This window comes from Neomonachus schauinslandi, chromosome 15, assembly GCF_002201575.2.
Source record: "Neomonachus schauinslandi chromosome 15, ASM220157v2, whole genome shotgun sequence".
NCBI lineage: Eukaryota > Metazoa > Chordata > Mammalia > Carnivora > Phocidae > Neomonachus > Neomonachus schauinslandi.
In genome coordinates, this window is record NC_058417.1 from 27259922 (window position 1) to 27283737 (window position 23816).

The 23816-nt window shown below is 38.4% G+C and overlaps 1 protein-coding gene across 1 annotated transcript in view; it reads right to left on the reverse strand.

Moving 5' to 3' along the window:
- Nucleotides 1-1765: 1765 nt before the first annotated feature.
- RAD51C (RAD51 paralog C) overlaps nucleotides 1766-23816 on the reverse strand; it is a 45779-nt gene continuing 23728 nt past the window's right edge. The window contains exons 5-9 of the mRNA XM_021704394.2: nucleotides 19100-19231; nucleotides 13578-13644; nucleotides 12092-12152; nucleotides 2848-2908; nucleotides 1766-1882 (exon numbers count right to left, since the gene is read on the reverse strand). Of these exons, the coding sequence (XP_021560069.2) occupies nucleotides 1766-1882; nucleotides 2848-2908; nucleotides 12092-12152; nucleotides 13578-13644; nucleotides 19100-19231 (438 nt within the window). The remainder of the gene's footprint in view (nucleotides 1883-2847; nucleotides 2909-12091; nucleotides 12153-13577; nucleotides 13645-19099; nucleotides 19232-23816) is intronic.

The following is a 23816-nucleotide window of genomic DNA, read 5'->3' on the forward strand; positions in this document are numbered from 1 at the left end:
TGATTTTATGATCTGAGCAGAGAATATAAAATGATGGGTAATTTTTTAATAATGACTGAATTGATAATAAAAATATATGCCTCATAATTACAATCAGTCATCCTACACTAGTCATTTGAAGTTAGTCTTATATGATTGGATGACCATATGCCTGATTTGCCTGGGATGGTCCTGATTTATGTCCACTGTCCTGGTGTAATTGTTAGCAGTGTCTACTTTCATTCTCAAAAAAGTCCTGGCAAACTATGGTTATTCTATATATAATCAATTATGGAATAATTGTATTTTTAAAACTTTATAAATTTAATGGTCAGTCTGGGATAGGAAATACCAATTGTCACTAAAATCTGGAGAACATGGTTGTCACAGTATGTAATACTGAATTATTTAAATAATTTTCTTCCATTGGGAACCAGAGTAAATTTTGTGAATGAATTGAGAAGTACGAAGAAGAATCAGGTGCCAAAACATTTTTAGATGATTTTAAAACCACTCAAGAATCCAAATTTTTAATTTATTCAAACAGTGTTAAGATTATTCAAAGGAAAATGTCAATACATCTAGAATTCTAGAATGGATCACACCATGTTTCAAAAATGTAGAAATAAATAATTGTGAGTTTATCAACTTGACTCTTCTGGAAGATGAACATTCTAGACATTTTCTAGTTAGGGTAACAGCTCCAAAGTCCTTCCCTTAACATAAAATAACATAAAAAAAAAAATGGCTTAGATTTTAGGATTGGGGTCACTAAAATCTGATTGGTCATCTAAAATTTGTATCCTACCATTAAAACTGAATATAATAATATGCTGACTCATGGCGCTGGCTTTTCTTTATAATAGTAAAAACAAGCCTTTTTCTTTTTTTGTAGTTTTATGGTTTTATTAACACAAATACGACATGCACATAAGCGGTCTATTCATTTTCTTGGCTGCGCAGAGTAGCATTGGGACTGGTAACTCAGATGGCCAGCTGGGTTGGTCTTTCCAGTGGCTTTGTGGTTCCTGGAGGAGACATTGTGAGCAATCTCTGCGCAGTAAGATTTGTTGCACATCAGGAGCACCTCAAGCTCCTGGACATTGTGGACTAGGAACTTCAGAAGCCACAGGGGAGCATGTGCTTTGTTTTCTTGTTGCTCCTGTAAACAGTTTTGGGCATCAAGATCTAGCCCTTGAATCTTCTGTGCACCCTATTGTCCATGACTCTGGGTTTCCACCAGTTGTGCTTAATTTTGACATATGGGTCTGACTGGTGCTGGATGAACTTCTTGATTCTCTTTTTAATGGTATTGGGCTTCAACAGAGGTCTGAGGGCAGCCATGATGCCAAGTAAGAGATGGCTCAAAAACAAGTCATTCTTAAGAATTATCAAAACTACATTTAAAGAGGAGAACCCAATAGGAATGTGAAAAAAAAAAAAAAACTCTTTTCTTCCTAGGATTTTCTAGGCAATTAACAAAGAAAAGAGGAAAAAACAGCCTGAATGGTAAATTCAGATTGGCCACACGAGATCAGCCTTCCACATTTGCAAAAATACCTGTATCATCTCTGCTGACTGTTACTAAAAATGAAAACAGGGCAAAATATAATTGTAGAGCTGCTTTAGAAAAATTCAGAGAATCATATTCATTCCGTGTTTTTCACTTCACTTCATATGCTCTTGATTCATATATGCCATAGTGTGTGTTTATATTTTAAAGTAAAGAGTCTACTGCTTGTATGTATTACATCTCACAGCATCAACATATATGTATACTTTAAGACTAGTCTTTGGACTCCTGTTCTTCCTCTGATTCTCGTGACCGTTTCCGGGAATTCAACGAACCTTCTGTTTGCAAAGAAGATGCAGTAGCAACAACAGCATCTCTAAATCCCTGAGGCTGGAAGATGAAAAAATATACAAGTATGGTTTAAGAACAACTAAAATAACGATTAGTTTTCCAAATATTTTTAAGTAATTGATAAAAGAGCTACTTTATTCTTGAGACAGAAGTTATTAACCACTGCGAATGAAGAGGTTAAACCTCCTGAAAAGGTGTCCAAGCCAAAGCTGTACTAGCGTATTTCATATCTAGAGTATTTTATATCTGTATTCATTTATTTACATATTGTTTATATATACACAACAAATACCAGTGCATTATAAAAATGCACTCTAAAAATCTTAACAAACTTTATGGTGACTCTATTGAAGAGTAAAAGGAAGTAACACGTACTAATTACTTAGATGCTTTACAAATTTATTTTCACAATACTCTAAATTTAGTTTTCCAATTAGGATACTTTAAATGCACCTAAGCAGTACAAAGACTAAGTCGATAATTCAGTTTCAGAATCTCTATTTCTGTTTTTGTCCTTAAAAAATGAAATGCCAAGAATATATTTGGCTCAACACTACTGATAAATATGCATATTTCAGCCAAAAAAGTGTTCTATGATTTTAAATTATAGGAAAATTAACATTTTAAAGCAGGATATATTTGGTGGCTATGATAGATCTATAATATCTACAGACTAAAATGAGTAATGTTAGTATTTTTTCTTGGAAAATCTTTAACAACTTTCACTTTAAAAAATTTTAATATCCTGACATTACATATGGCATGGAACACACTAGCCTACAAATAAAGTATTTCCTCTGTTCTTAAGAATAAATTTCAGTCCAATTGTCACCAGAATATTCTGTATATATACTACTATTTTGGGGATAATGTTCTAAGCATCAAAAGCTGTCCTCAAATATGCTTGCTGCCTACAGAAGTTAACAGAAGCAATTTGTAAATGCTCTCTTCAGATAATTACTGCCCACCAACACCAAACCCCACTCTAATCAAATAATACTGACTGTGATTTGAAACAGTACTGTAGATTCCTTCTGGCTTGGTGATTTGTACAATGTTGCCAACCTGCTTAGAGAAAAATAAATATATACAAACACATGATCTTATTAGTTCAGATGACTGACTTAATAATTTAAATTTATAGTTTTTCACTACAATTCTATTGTTTTGTTCCCTAAGGACACAGAAAGCAAAGAAATATCAAAAAGACTCCTTTAATCAATAGCTATTTGTATGTATAATAATTATTACATATAATGAGTTGTTTATATAGGTGGAATTTTATTTATTTTTAAAGATTTTATTTATTTGACAGAGAGAGACACAGCGAAGAGAGGGAACACAAGCAGGGGGAGTGGGAGAGGGAGAAGCAGGCTTCCCACTGAGCAGGGAGCCCGATGTGGGGCTCGATCCCAGGACCCTGGGGTCAGGACCTGAGCCGAAGGCAGATGCTTAACAACTGAGCCACCCAGGCGCCCCTATATAAGTGGAATTTTAAAGCAACCTAAACATCCAATGAGTAATTCAAATAAATTTCTACATGACAAAATACTACTGATGCTTAAGAAGATAATGTGGAAAAAATATTTAACGAGATAAAATATTTAAGTAAAAGTTATGCTCTATGAATCACATTTATGAGTATGTAAATGCACATATATAGAAAAATTACTAGAAGACTACAATCAAAAAGTTAAGTTGTTATTACAAGATAAAGATTGGTTTTTTTATGTTTTTCCAACTTTCTGCAGTAATTGTGTACTTTTTGTGTGGTATGATAGAAGTATTAAGACAATTTCTTGGGATATAAATGAGGAGCAATACTCTTATCACACTAATACAAATAAGCAAGGAAGACACATTCTTTCAAAATGATTATATCCGGAAGAATCACTGTCATGACAGAACAAGGTCTGTTTCGGTAGAATCTTATTATGTTCTCCACAAAGTAACGTAAAATTGAAAGCTGAAAAGTAGTTAGATATAAAATTCTAAGCTCTTACTAACTTTGCTCAAATATTGTAATAGCAAATATAAGCAAAAACTTTTATTAAATTATTTTTAAAATTTTTTAATTAAGTAATCTCTATGTCCAACATGGGGCTCGAACTCATGACCCCAAGATCAAGAGGCTTATGCTCTATAGACTGAGCCAGCCAGGTGGCCTACGCAAAAACTTTTTTTTTTTAAGATTTTATTTATCTTATTTGAGAGAGACAGGAAGAGAGAGCAAGGGGAGGAGCAGAGGGAGAGGAGCTCAAGCAACCTCCACACTGAGCATGGAGCCAGACTTGGGGCACAATCCCACAAGCCTGAGATCATGACCTGAGCTGAAACCAAGAGCTGGATGCTTAACTGACTGAGCCACCCAGGTGCCTCCTAAGCAAAAACTTTTTTTATTTAAAAAATATTTTTTAAAAAAGATTTTATTTATTTATTTGACAGAGAGAGAGATAGCGAGAGCAGGAACACAAGGAGGGGGAGTGGGACAGGGAGAAGCAGGCTTCCCGCCAAGCAGGGAGCCTGATGTGGGACTCGATCCCAGGACCCTGGGATCATAACCTGAGCTGAAGGCAGACGCTTAACGACTGAGCCACCCAGGCACCCTAAGAAAAACTTCTAAAGTGCTTTCAAAATTACTTTAAAACTGATATAACTTATTCACAATAGTCAAGACAGAAGCAACCCAAGTGTCTGACGGATGGATAAACAAAATGTAATGGTTTTGGTTTTTGTTTTTTAAAGATTTTTGATTTTTGATTTGACAGAGAGTACAAGCAGGGGGAGCTGCAGTCAGAGGGAGAGGGAGAAGTAGGCTCCCCGCTCAGCAGGGAGCCCGATGCGGGGCTTGATCCCAGGACCCCGGGATCATGACCTGAGCCGAAGGCAGACGCTTAACCATCTGAGCCACCCAGGCACCCCAACAAAATGTAGTTTATACATATAACGGAATATTATTTAGTCTTAGAAAGGGAAGTTCTTGGGGCGCCTGGGTGGCTCAGTTGGTTAGGCATCTGCCTTCGGCTCAGGTCATGGTCCCGGGGTCCTGGGATCGAGCCCGCATCCAGCTCTCTGCTCAATGGGGCGCCTGCTTCTCCCTCTCCTGCCTGCTGCTCTGCCTACTTGTGCTTGCGCTCACTCTCTCTCTGCCAAATAAATAAATAAAATCTTAAAAAAAAAAAAAAAGGGAAGTTCTTGTCACATGTAACAGTGAACACTGAAAACTATGCTAAGTGAAAAAAGGCCAGGCACAACAGGACAAATATTGTATCGTTCCACTTATATGAGGTGCCTAGAGTAGTCAAATTCAGAGACAGAAGGTAGAATGGTGGTTGCCATAGGCTGGGGGGGAGGGAAGAATAGGAGTTAGTGTTTAATGGGAATAGTTTCAGTTGGGGAAGATGCAAAAGTTCTGGAGATGGATGGTGGCGATGACTGCACAATAATGTGAATGTACTTCATGTCATCAAACTACACTTAAACGATTAAAGTGATACACTTTAGGATATGTACAATTTACCAAAATTTAATTAAAAAAATTTAAGTAGGCTCTATACCCAACATGGGGCTTGAACTCAGAACCCCAAGATCAAGAGTTGCATGATCTACTGAGCCAGCCAGGCGCCCCACAATTTACCACTTTTAAAAAATTGATATATGTGATGAGCACTGGGTGTTATACGCAACTGATGGATTGTTGAACACTACACCTGAAACTAATGATGTACTTTATGATGGCTAATTGAATTTAAATTTTAAAAAATACCATATCCCTCTCTCCCCAAAAAATATTTGACATAACTGCACAAAATGCAGATTCTAACTTAGAGAAAAATCATAAACTCTCAGAGTTAACAGGATCACTTATTTACATACAATGTAATGTTCATTTCTTTCTTTTTTACTGGCTGCTTGGAGTTTATTTTCTTTTTTTAAAAAAGATTTTATTTATTTATATGAGAGAGACAGAGAGAGTGCGCACAAGCAGGGGGAAGGCAGAGGGAGAGGGAGAGGGAGAAGCAGGCTCCCCGCGGAGCAGGGAGCCCGATGTGGGACTCGATCCCAGGACCCCAGGATCATGACCTGAGCCGAAGGCAGATGCTTAACAACTGAGCCACCCAGGCGCCCCTGGAGTTTATTTTCTACTTGGTTCAAGGCACATGGTTACAGGATGTCAGGAAGGCTTGAGTGTGGCTTGGAGAGTAAACAGTGGGGTTCTCTCAGCTTCCCTTTTGGTGTTTTGCTGTTTTGATATAAAAGAACCCAACTGCTTCTGCTTGCTGCAGCCTGTCTAGTCTACCAGGAGGGGAGGAGAAGAGCTCTGATGAGCCCACCACCTCCTGAATGAGCCTGGTGGCTGGTGGTGGCTATTCAGGATTGGGGCCCAGTGTTGACTTTGCCAGGCTGGCCACCTGGCTGCTTCCTCATGGCTTCCAGAGCCAAGTCACAGGTGATCATGCTGTTGGAGGCCTGAGGAGATTCTGAGCATTCTGGGGACTCCAACACTGTAGCCATGAATGGGAGAGCGGACCTCCTGAAAAAGAACCTTGCCCACCAGTGACCCGAGTCAGCCTTGGGGAGACCAGGGTGGTGAGGGATGGCTGCACTTGCACAGGAGCTGTTACCCAAAGTGGAACCCAGGACGCACTGGAAATAGCCAGAGGTAGCCACGAGCAAGCTGCTGGAGGAGATGGCTGCCATGCTGTCACTTATGGGTTGGTGGAAGCCTTGGCAGTAACCCCTCATGGGCCTCGGCAGGTGATCATGGGGGACCAGGATGCCAGGCCAAGGAGCCCATTTGCAGAGGAGGCCCCAGAAGGCTGCTCCACGACAGAGGCGGGAGTAGTGTCTGATTCGTTTTCAAAGACAACTCAAAAAGGATATCTTGGTTTATGATCTGTTACTCTTCAAAGTTTGAAATTGCCCCTCCATTCAGAAACAATTCAAAAGAGAAGCAACCAGGGGTGGCTGGGTGGTGCAGTTGGTTAAGCACCTGACTGCTGATTTCGGCTCAGGTCATGTTCTCATGGTCCTGGGATCAAGCCTCACTGAGCGCTGAGGCTGCTTGAGACTCTCTCCCTTTCCTTCTCCCTCTGCCCTTTCCTCCTGGCGCATGCACACTCTCTCTCTCAAATGAATAAATAAATCTTCAAAAGAGAAAAGAGAAGCAATCAGATCACAGTCCATTAGCTTAATGGTTTAGGTTTGTACTTTTAGGACAAAAACAGCAGAATCCAAAATGTCATATATTCTGTAATTGCAATTATAGGCAAAAATTTAATATGTAATATAAGAATAGTTGTGTTAGGGACAGATTATAAATTTTTATAATGCCTTAGGGTTGATAATTCTATCTTTAATACAAAATATAACAAAAATTGGGGCACTTGGCTGGCTCAGTTGGTAGAAGATGTGACTCTTGATCTCTAGGTTGTAAGCTGGAGCCCCACTTTGGGCCCAGAGATTAAAAAAAAAAATTTTTTTAATAAATAAAAGTTAAAGAAATATACATATATATATATATAAATAACAGAAAATTAGAGGCATGGTGTATTTTAACCTGCCTTATTAAAAAAAAAACAACACTCTCTTTGATTCAATAAAACAAATATTAGCTAACCTTCTGAAAAATTAGTATCTAAATTACCTCATATCACCATATGTCCAAAAAGATACCCAATACATCTGAATTTTCTGAGAATATTATTAAAAAGTAAATAAGCTTTTGGGGCACCCAAGTGCCTCAGTCGTTTGGCATCTGCCTTCGGCTTGGGTCATGATCCCAGGGTCCTGAGATCAAGCCCCGCATCGGGCTCCCTGCTTCTCCCTCTCCCTCCGCCTGCTGCTCCCCCTGCTTGTGCTCTCTGTCAAATAAATAAATAAAATCTTAAAAAAAAAAGTAAGCTTTTAGAAGCTTTTACATGTTTATTAAAAATCCTTGGGGCGCCTGGGTGGCTCAGTCATTAAGCGTCTGCCTTCTGCTCGCGTCATCATCCCAGGGTCCTGGGATCGAGCCCCACGTCGGGCTCCCTGTTCCACGGGGAGCCTGCTTCTCCCTCTCCCACTCCCCCTGCTTGTGTTCCCTCTCTCGCTGTGTCTCTGTCAAATAAATAAAATCTTTAGGATTTTTTTTTTATTATTATTATTTTTAAAGTCAAGTGGGCATTAAGTATTCAGAATGAAAATTTTCCTCAAATTCCTAAGTAAAAATAAAAGAATTTTATATCTCATATCTGCATCTCAAGAGATCTTTTTAAATAACAAACTAAACCAAAGAATCACTTGGCTCATGTCGCCAGCCGAGATGAAGCTTAACATATGGCTGAACTACACAGTTTGGGTCAGGAAGAAATAAGACAGAAGCACAATTTGTGCTCTAAAGCTGAGCACACATATGAAACACTGTGTGGGGGTGTTGATATATTACTCCATTCTACCACCAGATCTTCTTGGCAAAGAGTGATATAATTCTGAACAATCTCAGCCTCATATTATCATGAATATGCAAACTAGAGGAAAACCCGCACAATATACAGGACAGAGACAAAAGTACTTATTTGAATTACTGTTGGAATGTCATTTCATTGTTAGTCAAAGGGTAAAGTCAGGTGTTTCTGGTGAAAGATGGGGACTAGAGTATAAGATGGGACACTTAGGTTCAATTCTCAATATAGATTTGGCTAGTCAAGGTTTTTAGTTTTCTGCTCAAACTGGAAGTGTTCATTTTCATAATTATTTTTCCCCACTGTGAATTTGTTTTTGTCCTTTCAAGATAAACTAAATTTTAAAACACAAGATTTCATGGAACTTTAATGACTTAAAAGATAACTGGTTTCTTTTCTTTTTTTAAGATTATAACTGGTTTCAGGGGCGCCTGGGTGGCTCAGTCGTTAAGCGTCTGCCTTCGGCTCAGGTCATGATCCCAGGGTGCTGGGATCGAGCCCCACATCGGGCTCCCTGCTCCACGGGAAGCCTGCTTCTCCCTCTCCCACTCCCCTTGCTTGTGTTCCCTCTCTTGCTGTCTCTCTCTGTCAAATTAATAAATAAAATCTTTAAAAAAAAAAAGATAACTGGTTTCAAACAATAAAGAACTATTTTAATTCTCTTAAATGAAGTCAATTTATTTTGATTATAATAAAGTATGCATATTACTTATCATATATCCCCAGCCTGGGGGAAAAAAAAAGTCTGGAAAAAAAGGATTTTATCTAAAAAGGAGGATAAGAGCTATACTTTCAGATCTGCTAGCAATCAACACAATACTATAATTACATTGTAGAAACAGCAATTATAGGAAAAGAAACAGACTCTATTATAGAGTCAGCTATAAAATTTGGATACCACTACTTATTTCATAGAGTTATTTAGAAAATAAAATGAAATACTAATACACACACACACACACACAATGCTTAGCACAATAAAGGACAGTTAATAAAAATTCAATAAATGGTAGCTATGAATTACTCTTAATCTTTCTGGGCAGCCTTGGTCTTCTCACTTCTCACTTCTATGTAGGTGTAGATCCTTCAAAGAGTTATTGAAGGGATTATATGAAATATTGTATATAAACTGCCCAGTTAAATACCTATCATAAGCAAGCAGTCCTAAAATGATAGTATGGGATATAAAAAAAACTTATGGTACAGAGTTCCCCTAAATCTATCTAATTCAGGGCACCTAGGTGGCTCAGTTGTTTAAGTGTCTGCCTTTAGACCCTGATCCCAGGGTCCTGGGATGGAGCCCTGCATTGGGCTCCCCGTTTGCAGGAAGCCTGCCTTTCTTTCTCCTCCCCATTCGTGCTCTCTCTTGCTCTCTCAAGAAAAAAATAAATAAAATCTTTTTTTTTAAGTCATTCTTTTTTTTTTTTTTAAGATTTTATTTATTTATTTGACAGAGAGAGAAACAGCGAGAGAGGGAACACAAGCAGGGGGAGTGGGAGAAGCAGGCTTCCCACTGAGCAGGGAGCCCGATGTGTGGCTCGATCCCAGGACCCTGAGATCATGACCTGAGCCGAAGGCAGACGCTTAACAACTGAGCCACCCAGGCGCCCCTAAATAAATAAAATCTTAAAAAAAAAAATCTATCTACTACAATGTCAGTGTTCAACACCATTCTCCAATTTCTTGGAAAGGATGAGTAAGAAGCTGAAAGTCATAAAATGATTAACTCTAAAAAATAAGCATTATTTTCTGATCTCATGGGTACCTAACCAATGCTAACTTCTAGAATTTGACAAAGAAGGCAAACATCTTTTTTTTTTTTTTTTTAAGATTTTATTTATTTGACAGAGAAAGAGAGAGCACAAGTAGACAGAGTGGCAGGCAGAGGGAGAGGGAGAAGCGGGCTCTCTGCTGAGCAGGGAGCTGGACGTGGGGCTCGATCCCAGGACCCCGGGATCATGACCTGAGCCGAAGGCAGCCGCTTAACCAACTGAGCCACCCAGGGGCCCCGCAAACATCTCCTTCTGATGAATGCATTAAAAGATGAAATATCTTGGGGTGCCTGAGTGGCTCAGTTGTTAAGCGTCTGCCTTCGGCTCAGGTCATGGTCCCAGGGTCCTGGGATCGAGCCCCGCATCAGGCTCCCTGCTCAGCAGGAAGCCTTCTTCTCCCTCTCCCACTCCCCATGCTTGTGTTCCCTCTCTCGCTGTGTCTCTCTCTGCCAAATAAATAAAATCTTTAAAAAAAAAAAGATGAAATATCTTGCTTTGCTCATATTATTTTTCTTATTTTTTTAGATGTATTCTATTAGTGAATATTTAATAGTAGAATAAGAGTGGACGACTACTACTATATACTAGTTCAAGGAGAATCCCTAAAAGCATTTGAACACTTTACAGAAAACCTAAATCTGGGAAAGTATAAGCAATATGTTCAAAAGATTCTCATCTGGATAACTGTTGTCAAATCTTTACAATGGGGTGTATTGCTGAGGAAAGAATTCCTTTTGTGATCCAGAATACAATGACTTATTTAGAGAACTGGGGGATGGAAGTCAATTGTAAAGCACTATATGTTATGAAAAGAAAAAGTTACCTGAGCTCTTTGGAAATGCTATTTTTTTTTTAAAGATTTATTTATTTGAGAGAGAGAGAGAGTGCATAAGCAAGCAGAGTGGTAGACAGAGGGAGAGGGAGAAGCAGGCTCCCTGCCAAGCAAAGAGCCCAATGCGGGGCTCAATCCCAGGACCCCAGGACCATGACCCTAGCTGAAGGCAGACACTCAACCGACTGAGACACCCAGGCGTCCCATGGAAATGCTATTTTTAAAAGAGATACAAACAACATGAATTAGTTTAAAAAGATGTATGTAAGTGTAATAAATTCTGCTATGAGCTCAGAATAAGTAAAACCCAATTTGGTCAGGCATGATTTTTTTCAGTTTGGAGAAGAACAAATAAAATGTAGGTAAAGAACTAAGATAGTATCACTGACCAGACCTGATATATATTTAAGCAACCCTTTATTCCATCTTTGCCCACACACTTTCTCAATTTCCCCCTTTCATTAAAGCATTTCCAAACCAAGTTCTTTCAGTTATACAAATTAATCTCAAAGCAGAGGGGCTGGCATAAATCTGACATTTCTAGAAGTGTAGAATAAAAGAGTCCACAGCTTTCATTTACCTATTTTAAAGAGAATGAAAGCTGGTTTGTTCACTTGCTCAGCAGCTTTAAAAACAAATACAAAGGTTTCATGCTGTCATAGTTTTATTTTAAAGAACAATACTTGTGAAAGGCAGGTAACTGGATAACAAAAGTAGGATAGCAAAATGCAAAAGAAAACAAAAATAGACATAATTTCATACAAGAAATATATTAAGCAACTAAGAAAAGCCATCCTATTTTCCACATAAATTAGTCCTAAAGCTAACCTCAAGAAGTTTTCCTTTTGTCCTGATTTTATTCTTCTTTCAATCCCTTCTAGGAACACAGAGTACCCACCTCCTTCTTCAAGGCTAATGAATGGTACTTGATTTCAAAGAGCTTTAGAAGGTAGCATTCCTTGGCCACCTACTCATTTCAGGTGCACCCCATCATTTAAATATTCCAAAGAACTTCCTATGTTAGCTAAATGTGCAGTTTAACATGTTTCTATGTTTTCTCTTGGTGATGGAGGACAAGGCAACAAAAGCTTTCATTCATGAGGCACTGTAGATTTCATCCACTGGAGTAGATCTAAGAAAATATAACTGTTCAGTGTAATTTACCCAATATTCAGAATTATTAACTTGTTTCTATACTGACCTTTGCTTTTGGTCCCAATGAAAGATTAGCCGTATTGTAGCAGCATGTCCCCAACTCTCCCCTGGTGGGAACAAGAACAGAACAACTGTATACTGCCTTACTGACAAGGCTTTAAGTCTCTCAGAATGCCTCTGACCAAAACAGTTTTACTTTACCTAATACGAGAATATCCTTATACTTTTTTTTTTTCCCCACGTTCTTTGTGTAGTTTTATATATTCCAGTGTAAGAAAAATATCTGGCATGTTACTTGGACCAACTAAGAGGTCCATACCTGATGTCTATATGTAGGAGCCCAACCAAGAGATGTTGGAGCAGGAGTGGGATTGGTATTTACAGGGTGACTGTATATTGGGGAAAATGCAGGATGTAGGAAAGGCCACCTGGATTTGATCACCATACATTACATCATTAGTTTTTGATGTAGTGTTCCATGATTCATTGTTTGCGTATAACACCCAGTGCTCCATGCAGTACGTGCCCTCTTTAATACCCATCACCAGGCTAAACCATCCTCCCACTCCCCTCCCCTCTAGAACTCTCAGTTTGTTTCTCAGAGTCCATAGTCTCTCATGGTTCGTCTACCCCTCCAATTTCGCCCCTTCATTTTTCCCTTCCTGCTATCTTCTTCTTTTTCTTTTTTAACATATAATGTATTATTTGTTTCAGAGGTACGGGTCTGTGATTCATCAGTCTTACACAATTCATAGCGCTCACCATAGCACATAACCTCCCAGAATATACTTATACTTTCAAAACCCCTTGTACACATGGGTAACATCCTGAGATTAACAGATTTTTACCTATCTGTGGAAATATTGAAGATCATTATCCTTGATTTGCTTTCAGAAAACTTTATAGTTTGAGCCAACATTTTATCAATCTTCCATATCGTCAGACCTACTAACATATTTCTGGCTACCAGAAGAAAAGCAAAAACTCTGACAGAATATTCTTAAAGAATTTAGTAAAAGAAATATCTCGAAGCATTGTCCTAACAAAACCATGACTGAGGTTAGAAAGAGTTATAAGTCTATTCACTGTAGTGGGATCTGTATTTAAACAGATTCACCCTTCCTCCTGCCTAAGACTTTCTGAGGGCAAGAGTCATCTTAATATTTATATGCTTGGTGCCTGACACAATAGTTGCCACATAGTAGATGCTCAATAAATGGTTGTCAAATAACTGAAAGGATGAGTGGGTATCTAAAGGCACTGTGCTCCATATTAAGACTTATCAGTGAATAATCACATACAATCTCTGCTTTCATGGTGCTTACAGTACTCAACAAGCATCACATGAAAGAGGTAGAAAAAATGTGCTAAGTTAAAATACTTATCTGGGGGCGCCTGTCTGGCTCAGTCAGAAGAGCATGTAATTCTTAATCTTGGGGTCGTGAATTCAAGCCCCATGTTGGTTGTTAAGATTACTTAAATAAATAAAAAACTTAAAAAAAAAAAAAAAACTTATCTAATTAACTACCCACCCAACGCAGGAACCAGCAAGGCCCGATTTCTATCAATCTTTGTTGTCATCTGATTAGTTAAAAGTACCTAAAAAAAAAAAAAAAAGTGAGAAAATTAGGTGAATCTCTCCCCAAAATTATCAAGGAAACAATTCTGTAATTTTAGTGTTCTGAATACAATTTAAAGAAAAATTTATTTAGGTAATGAAAACTTTTCTGATAAACTTAATTTGCCCGTAAGTTATCTGAAAACATGATTCTATTGAACATAAACATTTTTTTCTATTTTTTTTTTTTTTAGATTTTATTTATTTATTTGAGAGAGAGAGAATGAGAGAGAGAGAGCACATGAGAGGGGGGAGGGTCAGAGGGAGGAGCAGACTCCCTGCTGAGCAGGGAGCCCGATGCGGGACTTGATCCCAGGACTCCAGGATCATGACCTGAGCCAAAGGCAGTCGCTTAACCTAACTGAGCCACCCAGGCGCCCGAACATAAACATTTTTAACAGACAAGAAAAATTGTGAAAATGGAAGAATAAAAATGTAACAGATAATAAATACATAAAGGTGTAAAGAGACCATGTATAAAAACTTCATAACTGGGAGCACTGGAAAAACCTCACTTTTATAATTTAAATTTTGGATAAGCCAACAGAAACCACCAGACCAGAGGCACCTTGGTGGCTCAGTCGGTTAAGTGTCTGCCTTCGGCTCAGGTCATGATCCCAGGGTCTTGGGATCAAGCCCTGTGCTGGGCTCCCTGCTCAGCCGGGAGTATGCTTCTCCCTCTTTCTCTGCCTGCGTTCTGTCAAATAAATAAATAAAATCTTAAAAAAAAAAAAAAAGAAAAAAAGAAACCACCAGACCAACAGCAGGAATATCAATAGTGGTGATAAATATTTACTGAGTACTTAATACATGCCAGAAACTATGCTAAATGCTTTATGTGCATTATCTTATCTAGCCTTCACAACAACTCCATGAATGAGGTATTATTATTAATATTTTTTGATATTATTATTCCAGTTTAACACATGAGAAATCAGAAGCTTAGAAAGATTGAGTCTGGTGTTTTTGTTTTTGCTACCACTGTTGCCTCTCTAGAATATATTTAATCAAAAGAGTGTGAGGGTGCCTGGGTGGCTCAGTTGGTTAAGCGACTGCCTTCAGCTCAGGTCATGATCCTGGAGTCCCGGGATCGAGTCCCGCATCGGGCTCCTTGCTCAGCGGGGAGTCTGCTTCTCCCTCTGACCCTCCCCCTCAAAATGAAGGACAGTAATTTTAAAGTAGAGAAAAAGAGTGTTTAAGGCTGACTGAATACCGGGTGCCTGGGTGGCTCAGTCAGTTAAGCGACTGCCTTCGGCTCAGGTCATGATCCCAGGGTCCTGGGATCGAGTCCCACATTGGGCTCCCTGCTCCATGGGGAGCCTGCTTCTCCCTCTCCCTGCCACTCCCCCTGCTTGTGCTCTCTGACAAATAAGTAAATAAAATCTTAAAAAAAAAAAAAAAAAGGCTGACTGAATACAGTAAAAGATTATTTGACACCTCCCAACCCCAAATTCTCCAGAAAGAGTTATTTTAAATATTCTTCCAATACAGATCTTCCCTCCAGAAATATGACAGATACTACTGCAAGCTAACAGTGATAAAGAACTTCTATGAAAAGCATTGAGAAAAAGTACCTACTCTGAAAAAGGCATCAGTTCCATAGGGAAACTGAGAAAGAAAAGGCTGTTTGGCTATTCCCACTGCACTGATAACACCCTAAAATTTTTGTTTTTGTCTACAAAGGAGAAATCTGTGCTCCATCTGGATTTCAATTAGGCACAAACTGGATGACATGACTTTCTTCTAGTTTCTCTTCCCTTAAAGTGCCACAGTGGCTTCCCCATGTATTACCTCACATCAGGCATCTTAGAAAAAGCTAAGCAGGAATTTAAATTGGTAATTAACTGAAATATATGACTAACTGGCATCCCCAACACGCAGAATAATACCCTTTACAGACTACCAAATGTTTAAGCTCTAGCAACTGCGATATTTATACCAACACTTTTTGGTTAGAGGCACACCATCCAATTCTAAACCATTAGGCACACACACAGCTTTTTAAAATTAAATGTAGACATTCAGTTCCTCAATAGCACTAACCATTTTTCAAGTGCTCAACAGCCATGCAATTGCTGTATTAGACTGAGCATTTTCATCTTCCCAGAAAGTCCTCTCAGACAGCACTGGTTTGGAGTACAGGTATCCCCTGCTTTTGAAAAGTTCCTGTTATGCCACTTCACTTGTATGAAAGACCTATGTTAGTACCTGTTTTTGCTAACCATAAGAAATCCAAAGAGGATTTTCACTTTTACGGGGGCGGGGGGGGAAAAAGTGAAAAGCAAATATAGTTTTCAGCATTTGTTTTGCAGAGAACCGCCATAGAGGCAGAGTGCACCCAGGCAGGGAGAGCAGCATCACCAAGCTCCTTCCCCTGGGAATGATACTCAGCATCTTAGCATCAAGCTGCCATAGCTTTGAACTGTGTCTGTGGGCATCTGTGCTCTATCTTGATTTGCTTTGTGCATTCATTAGCAACATCTGTCCTAAGATATCAGAAAAGATATATAAATGTAAATAGATGTACTGGCTTACTAACTGTTAAACATCCTAAAATCAGAATTTGCACTTTTAGCAATTACTTATAAAAGAATTACATGCCCTCTGCAAAAACATTGGGTTTACCATATGAAAGAATGAATCTTTAAAATAGTGAAGTAAAAATCACTTCTAAATTATGAACTTCATTGCTTTAAAAATACTTCCGTTACCCAAATGTCCTTCAATTGATGAATAAACAAAATGTGATATATTGAGAAAATGCAAAGTTAATCAGTCATAAAAAGGATACCGATATATGCTACAACATGGATGAATCTTGAAAACATTATGCTAAGTGAAAGAAGCCAGACATAAAAGACCATATATTGAATGATTCTATTTATATAAACCATCCAGAAAAGATGAACCTATACAGACAGAAAGCAGACTATTGGTTCTTAGGGGCTGATGAGAGGGTGCAATGGAGAGTGATGGCTAATGGGCACGGGATTTCATTTTGGGGTGATGGGAATGTTCTAATATTAGATAGTGATTGTTTCACAACTCTGCAAATATACTACAAACCACTGAACTGTACACATTAAAAGGGTGAATTTTATGATCTGTTAATTAAATCTCAATAAAGCTGTTAAAAAACATTTCTGCTAATAATCAAATTAATGAATCTCTAAAAGGATTCTATCATAGTTTGGCAAAGATTTAAGACTCAAAGTTGGTAAAGATGTGGAAAAAAAGGGGCGCCTGGGTGGCTCAGTCGGTTAAGCAGCTGCCTTCGGCTCAGGTCATGATCCCAGGGTCTTGGGATCGAGCCCCGCATCGGGCTCCCTGCTCGGCAGGAAGCCTGCTTCTCTCTCTCCCACTCCCCCTGCTTGTGTTCCCTCTCCCGCTGTGTCTCTCTCTGTCAAATAAATAAAATCTTTAAAAAAAAAAAAAAAGAAAAAATCTTTAAAAAAAAATATGTGTATATAGGGGCGCCTGGCTGACTCGGTAGAGCATGCAACTCTCGATCTCAGGGTTGTGAGTTCAAGCCCCATGTTGGGTGTACAGATTACTTTAAAATAAAAATAAAAACTTAAAAAACTTAGTAAGTTTGGAAAAATAGGTACACCAAACTCAAGAATAATTATCTCTGGGTAACAGATACTTCACTTTCTACACTTATGATTGTTTAGAACTTCTTTTACAGAAAGTACATATAAAATTGTGAAATGTATTTATTATCAAAAGTCCTAAATGCTTCTATACATGGTAACTGGGAAATTTAAAAAATCAAGCAAAGAAGAATTTATAAAGAGGGAAAAGAATGCCCTCAACCCCACAAAATCCTATTTCTAGAAGTAGTCATTATGAACATTTTGATCCTTTCAGATCTTTTTGTTGATATATAAAAGTATAAATGCACATGTATAATTTTTATTTTTCTCAAAAGTGGGATCACATAAAATATATTATTATGTGACTTGAATCTTTTTACTTAATCATATATCTGGACATATCTTGTTGTGTTAGTACATGTATATTTACGTTACTCTTCTTAAACACTGCATAGTATTCCATGTTACTGTTTAGATTACTTTTTTAATCAGAAAAGATAAAGCTATTTCTATTCAACAAACAAAACTTAAAAACTATGCAACCCATTAGTCTTGGGTGCCCCCTACTGGGGGCTCCTCGTAGATATTAACATGCTAAATTACAAATTAACACAAGAAATAATTCAAACATAGGACACTATGCTTTTCAATATATGGCAAAAAAAAATCTAAAAACTCAAAAGAAAAGATACTTTGAAATGATTTTATTGAGGAGTTATCTACTTATGCTATATTACAGATATGTACAAAGGACTCTCTAATCAGGGTAAATACAAGAAAATCTAGTTAAGTGGCTTGATCTTTTCCCATCTCCCTCCTGGACAAGTGTGAGTATTGGTGTGATAAGTGGCACGGGGTTGTACAGTGGAAAGTGACGGCAAATATGCAGTTAAAAAAAAGTCATTACCTCACTCCTTTCTGTCTCGTCACTTCCGAACTTATCTTTATATCTGACCTCCCATTTCAAATCTAGAAGAGTCAGCTCTACCTCCAAACATCTACATTGTTCACACTATGTAATTTTTCTATCTGAGTCTGTGATTATACAACATGTAATAATAAAAGACCCAGAGTAAAAGAAAAATGGGGATGTTAGAAGAGCTGACCCGAGGGCGCCTGGGTGGCTCAGTTGGTTAAGCGACTGCCTTCGGCTCAGGTCATGATCCTGGAGTCCCTGGATCGAGTCCCGCATCGGGCTCCCTGCTCGGCAGGGAGCCTGCTTCTCCCTCTGACCCTCCCCCCTCTCATGTGCTCTCTCTCTCTCATTCTCTCTGTCTCAAATAAATAAATAAAATCTTTAAAAAAAAAAAAAAAAGAAGAGCTGACCCGAAAAACATCAAATATTACATTAAAAAAAACCCAACATTGCAATTACCAAAGGTGGCATTTCTTTATCAAACAAGTCCATTTTGAAATATGGCATCCTGATTATGCTTGTTATTTTCTAGGAAAACTAAAACTAATATACAACACTTATGACTGGAATTTTTTTTTTTTAAAGGTTTTATTTATTTATTTCACAGAGACACAGCGAGAGAGGGAACATAAGCAGGGGGAATGGGAGAATGGGAGAGGGAGAAGCAGGCTTCCCGCCGAGCAGGGAGCCCGATGCGGGGCTCGATCCCAGGACCCTGGGATCATGACTTGAGCCAAAGGCAGACGCTTAACGACAGCCACCCAGGCGCCCCTGGAATTAATTTTTTTAAAAAATCAAACAAAGACCATTCAAAACTGTCTGTATTATGTGCTTTTAGTCAAATTCTATTCAGCTATTTCTAAACATTAATATTTGATACAAGTTTGACTTTATTATAAAATTCTCTTGGCTAATAATACTTACAGCTAATCTGTGGCTATTTGCAAGGCTGATCATTTGCTGGGCTAGGCCATTTAGTAATCGAGTACGAAGGGACAGGTCATCTAGGTCATGACGAAAAGGAAAAGCAATACCATCCACTATCACTAATCGAACCTAAATACAGAAGAGATAATGATATTAGGTTTGGTATTAAAAATAAAATTTAAAAAATGACATCCCAAAACCATGTTCATTCCAGGAAAAAAAAATCCTTAAAATCCAGAGTTATATTTCTAACTCTCCAAAATAAATCTATTCACCCAAAGCTTTCTGCATTAATCATCAAAAGTTAAAATGTACTCGTTTGATAATTTATCAACTTTAAACAGTAATTCAACATAAAGAAGCAATTATAATTTTCTTGTAATTTACCACTATACACAATCTTTACAGAGGCATTTTACACTGATAAAAAGCACTTCTGAAGTCTTAGTAAAACGAATTCTTCAATATTTCAATTTTACCTTCAAGATTTTTATGTTTTTTTTATTTAAAGATTTTATTTATTTATTTGACAGAGAGCGAGATAATGAGAGCAGGAACACAAGCAGGGGGAGTGGGAGAGGGAGAAGCAGGCTTCCCGCGGAGCAGGGAGCCTGACATGGGGCTCGATCCCAGGACCCTGGGATCATGACCTGAGCCGAAGGCAGACGCTTAACGACTGAGCCACCCAGGTGCCCCTAAGATTTTTATGTTTTAAAAAACTCTTCAAATATTAAATTATTATATCTTCTTCAAAAACTTCAAAATCTTGGTATACTTTTCTTCCTTAATTTTAAATATACTATAAGGCAACTAATCATTACAGAATCTGTTGTAATATAGAATTCAGCAACTGATTGAATTCCAATCAAGAAGGTTCACTTACAGATGATAAACATTTTCATGACAGTTCCATTTCTTTTTTTTTTAAGATTTTATTTATTTATTTGACAGAGAGAGATATAGGGAGAGCAGGAACACAAGCAGGCGGAGTGGGAGAGGGAGAAGCAGGCTTCCTGCCGAGCAGGGAGCCTGATGTGGTACTCGATCCCAGGACCCTGGGATCATGACCTGATCCAAAGGCAGATGCTTAACAACTGAGTCACCCAGGTGCCCATGAGAGTTGCATTTCTAATATAATCCAAATAATGGCTCCTACAATGACGTCAGAGTAATATATAAACCTCACATCCAAGAACAAACAGAATTTGGATATAAACCAGAAAAACCCTGTAAGATTATATATTTTTCTACCTAATAGGAATTAGGCTAAAGAAGAGGATTTGATGACACCATGTCTAAGTAACCCATTTTTGCATCTTTTATTATTCATTCCTTCATTCAGCATGTGCTTATTGATACCTACTATATGTTAGTCACTGTTGCAGGCAGTAGGGAACAAGAGAAAAGGTCCCTGCTTTCTTGGAGTTTATGTTCTAGTGGCATAAAGGACAATTAACATGCAAACAAATACATGAGTAATTTCTGATAATGATAGGAGTTATGAAGAAATAAAACTGTGTGAAATGATGATGAATAAGTAGGTGATAAAGTAGAGGAAGGCTAACTTAGACTAGATGTAAGGGAAGGCATCAATGAAAAGGGAGGCAACAGAAGAACCGAGTCCTGGATAAGAACCTCTAGAAGGGAAAGAAAGACCACATACAAGGAAATACATTTGTGTATGGTGACACACGGTAACTAGACATATTGTGGGGATTCTTTTATAATGTGTAAAAATATCAAGTCACTATGATGTACAACTGAAACAGGATATTGTACATCAATTATACTTCAATTAAAAAAAATGCACCTTTGGGCGCGTGGGTGGCTCAGTTGGTTAAGCAACTGCCTTCAGCTCAGGTCATGATCCTGGAGTCCCGGGATCGAGTCCTACATCAGGCTCCCTGTTCAGCAGGGAGTCTGCTTCTCCCTCTGACCCTCCTCCCTCTCATGCTCTCTGTCTCTCATTCTCTCTCTCGCAAATAAAATCTTAAAAAAAAAAAAAATTAAAAAAAAAAAACAAACGCATCTTTGTTGTTTCACTTTCATCACACTTGTTAACATAAACAAAAATATCAACCAGCCTTCATGTTAAAACAGTACTTGATCATCACGAGAGGAGCAACTTCTTTTGAATTGGACAGCAATCCAGTGCTCACTGGTAGCATGATTTTGCCATAGGTCAGATATGGATACATAAGTTTAGCAAAATTAAAATCAAGGAAAACCTCATATGCTGGTGGTAAGAATGTAAAACTCTTCAGCAACTATGAAAAAACAGTTCAGTGGTTCCTCAAAAAATTAAACAGTATTACCACATGACCCAGCAATTTCACTTCTAGGTTATACACCAAAGAACTAAAAAATGGTACTAAAACAAATGTATGTACATACATGTTCGTAGCAGCCACAATTCACAATAATCAAAAGGTAGAAACAGCCCAAATCAAGAGATGAAAGGATTAAACAGACTGTGACGTATACATACAACAGAGTATTATCCTACCATAAAAAGGAATGAAGTACAGATACAAGCTACAAAGCAGATGAATTTTGAACATATTATGCTAAGTGAAAGAGCCAGACCAAAAAGATCATGTATCATATGATTCCATTTATATGCAATATCCAAAATAAGTAAATCCATAGAGACAGAATACAGATTGGTGGTTGCCAGGGTCTTTGCAGGGAGGGAGAAAAGGGAGCAACTCCGTAAAGGGTATGAACTTCCTTTTAGGGTGATAAAAGCATTTTGGAACTAGAGGTAGTGATTATCAACATTGTAAATGTACTAATTGTACTGAATTGTTCACTTTTTTTTTTTTTTAAGATTTTATTTATTTGACAGAGAGAGCACAGCAGGGGGAGGAGAGGGAGAAGCAGACTCCCCACCAAGCAGGGAGCCCGATGCAGGACTTGATCCCAGGACTCTGGGATCATGACGCGAGCTGAAGGCAGATGCTTAACCACTGAGCCACCCAGGCACCCCTGAATTGTTCGCTTTTAAATGGTAAATCTTGGAGGTGCGTGGGTGGCTCAGTCGGTTAAGAGTCTGCCTTTGGCTCAGGTCGTAATCTCGGGGTCCTGGGATTGAGCCAAGCCACCATTCAGTCCGGTTCCCTGCTCAGCAGGAAGTCTGCTTCTCCCTCTCCCTTCCCCTCCCACTTGTGTGCATGTGCGTGTGCTCTCTCTCTCTCAAATAAATGGAATCTTTTTTTTTTTTTAAAGATTTTATTTATTTGACAGAGAGAGACACAGTGAGAAAAGGAACACAAGCAGGGTGAGTGGGAGAGGGAGAAGCAGGCTTCCCGCGGAGCAGGGAGCCTGATGTGGGACTTGATCCCTGGACCCTGCGATCATGACCTGAGCCAAAGGCAGACGCTTAACGACTGAGCCACCCAGGCACCCTCAAATAAATGGAACCTTAAATCTCAAATAAACGGTGAATTATCTTATGTGAAATTAACCTCAACAAAAAAACCAAATCAATGAAAGCTTTCTATAAGACCCAGTTGGCTACACAAATTTACAATAAAAAGTATCACGTTTTATTATTATTTGTAAATGGTGTGCTATACATCTTTTATATCAGCAACTTTATAATAAACTTATGTACGTATATATGTGCATACACTTTTTTTCCTGGAAAGCCAGTCACTAAACATTTACCAGCATACCAATTAAGAGGTAAGAAGAATCAGATCATGTGTGTGTGTATGTGTGTATTTATTCATTTACACATTCATTCAGTGGTTCCCAAAGGCCAGAAAGTGATAGGATGATACAAATTGTTGAAAGAGAAAATACTGTCAACCAAAAATTGTGTATCTGGCAAAAGCATTCTTCGAAAATAAAGCAGAAATTAAGACATTTCCAGATGTCTGAGTGGCTCAGTTGGCTGAGCGCCCGACTACTGGTCTCAGCTCAGGTCTTGATCTCCGGGTCATGAGTTGAAGCCCCATGCTGGGCTCCAATTAAAAAAAAAAAACTTAAGGGGCGCCTGGGTGGCTCAGTTGGTTAAGCAACTGCCTTCGGCTCAGGTCATGATCCTGGAGTCCCTGGATCGAGTCCCGCATCGGGCTCCCTGCTCGGCAGGGAGCCTGCTTCTCCCTCTGACCCTCCCCCCTCTCATGTGCTCTCTCTCTCATTCTCTCTGTCTCAAATAAATAAATAAAATCTTTAAAAAAAAAAACAAACTTAAGGGCGCCTGGGGGGCTCAGTTGGTTAAGCGACTGCCTTCGGCTCAGGTCACGATCCTGGAGTCCCTGGATCGAGTCCCGCATCGGGCTCCCTGCTTGGCAGGGAGTCTGCTTCTCCCTCTGACCCTAACCCCACTCATGTGCTCTCTCATTCTCAAATAAATAAATAAAATCTTTAAAAAAAAAAAAATTAAGACAATTCTGATAAAGAATTCATTGCTAGTAGATCTATTCTACAAGAAATGCTAAACAGAGTCCTTCGGGCTAAAAATGAAAGAACACCAGACAGTAACTCAAATCCATACACAGAAAGAATACCAGTAAGTGTAACTACATATCTAAAACTCAGCATTGATGTATTTTTGGTTTGTAACACCTCTTATTTTCTTATATGATTTAAAAGACTACTATATAAAAAAATAATTATAAATCTATGTTGATGGTCACACAATGTATAAACATGTAATCTGTGACAATAACAACATAAAGGGGGATAAATGGAGCTTATAGCAACA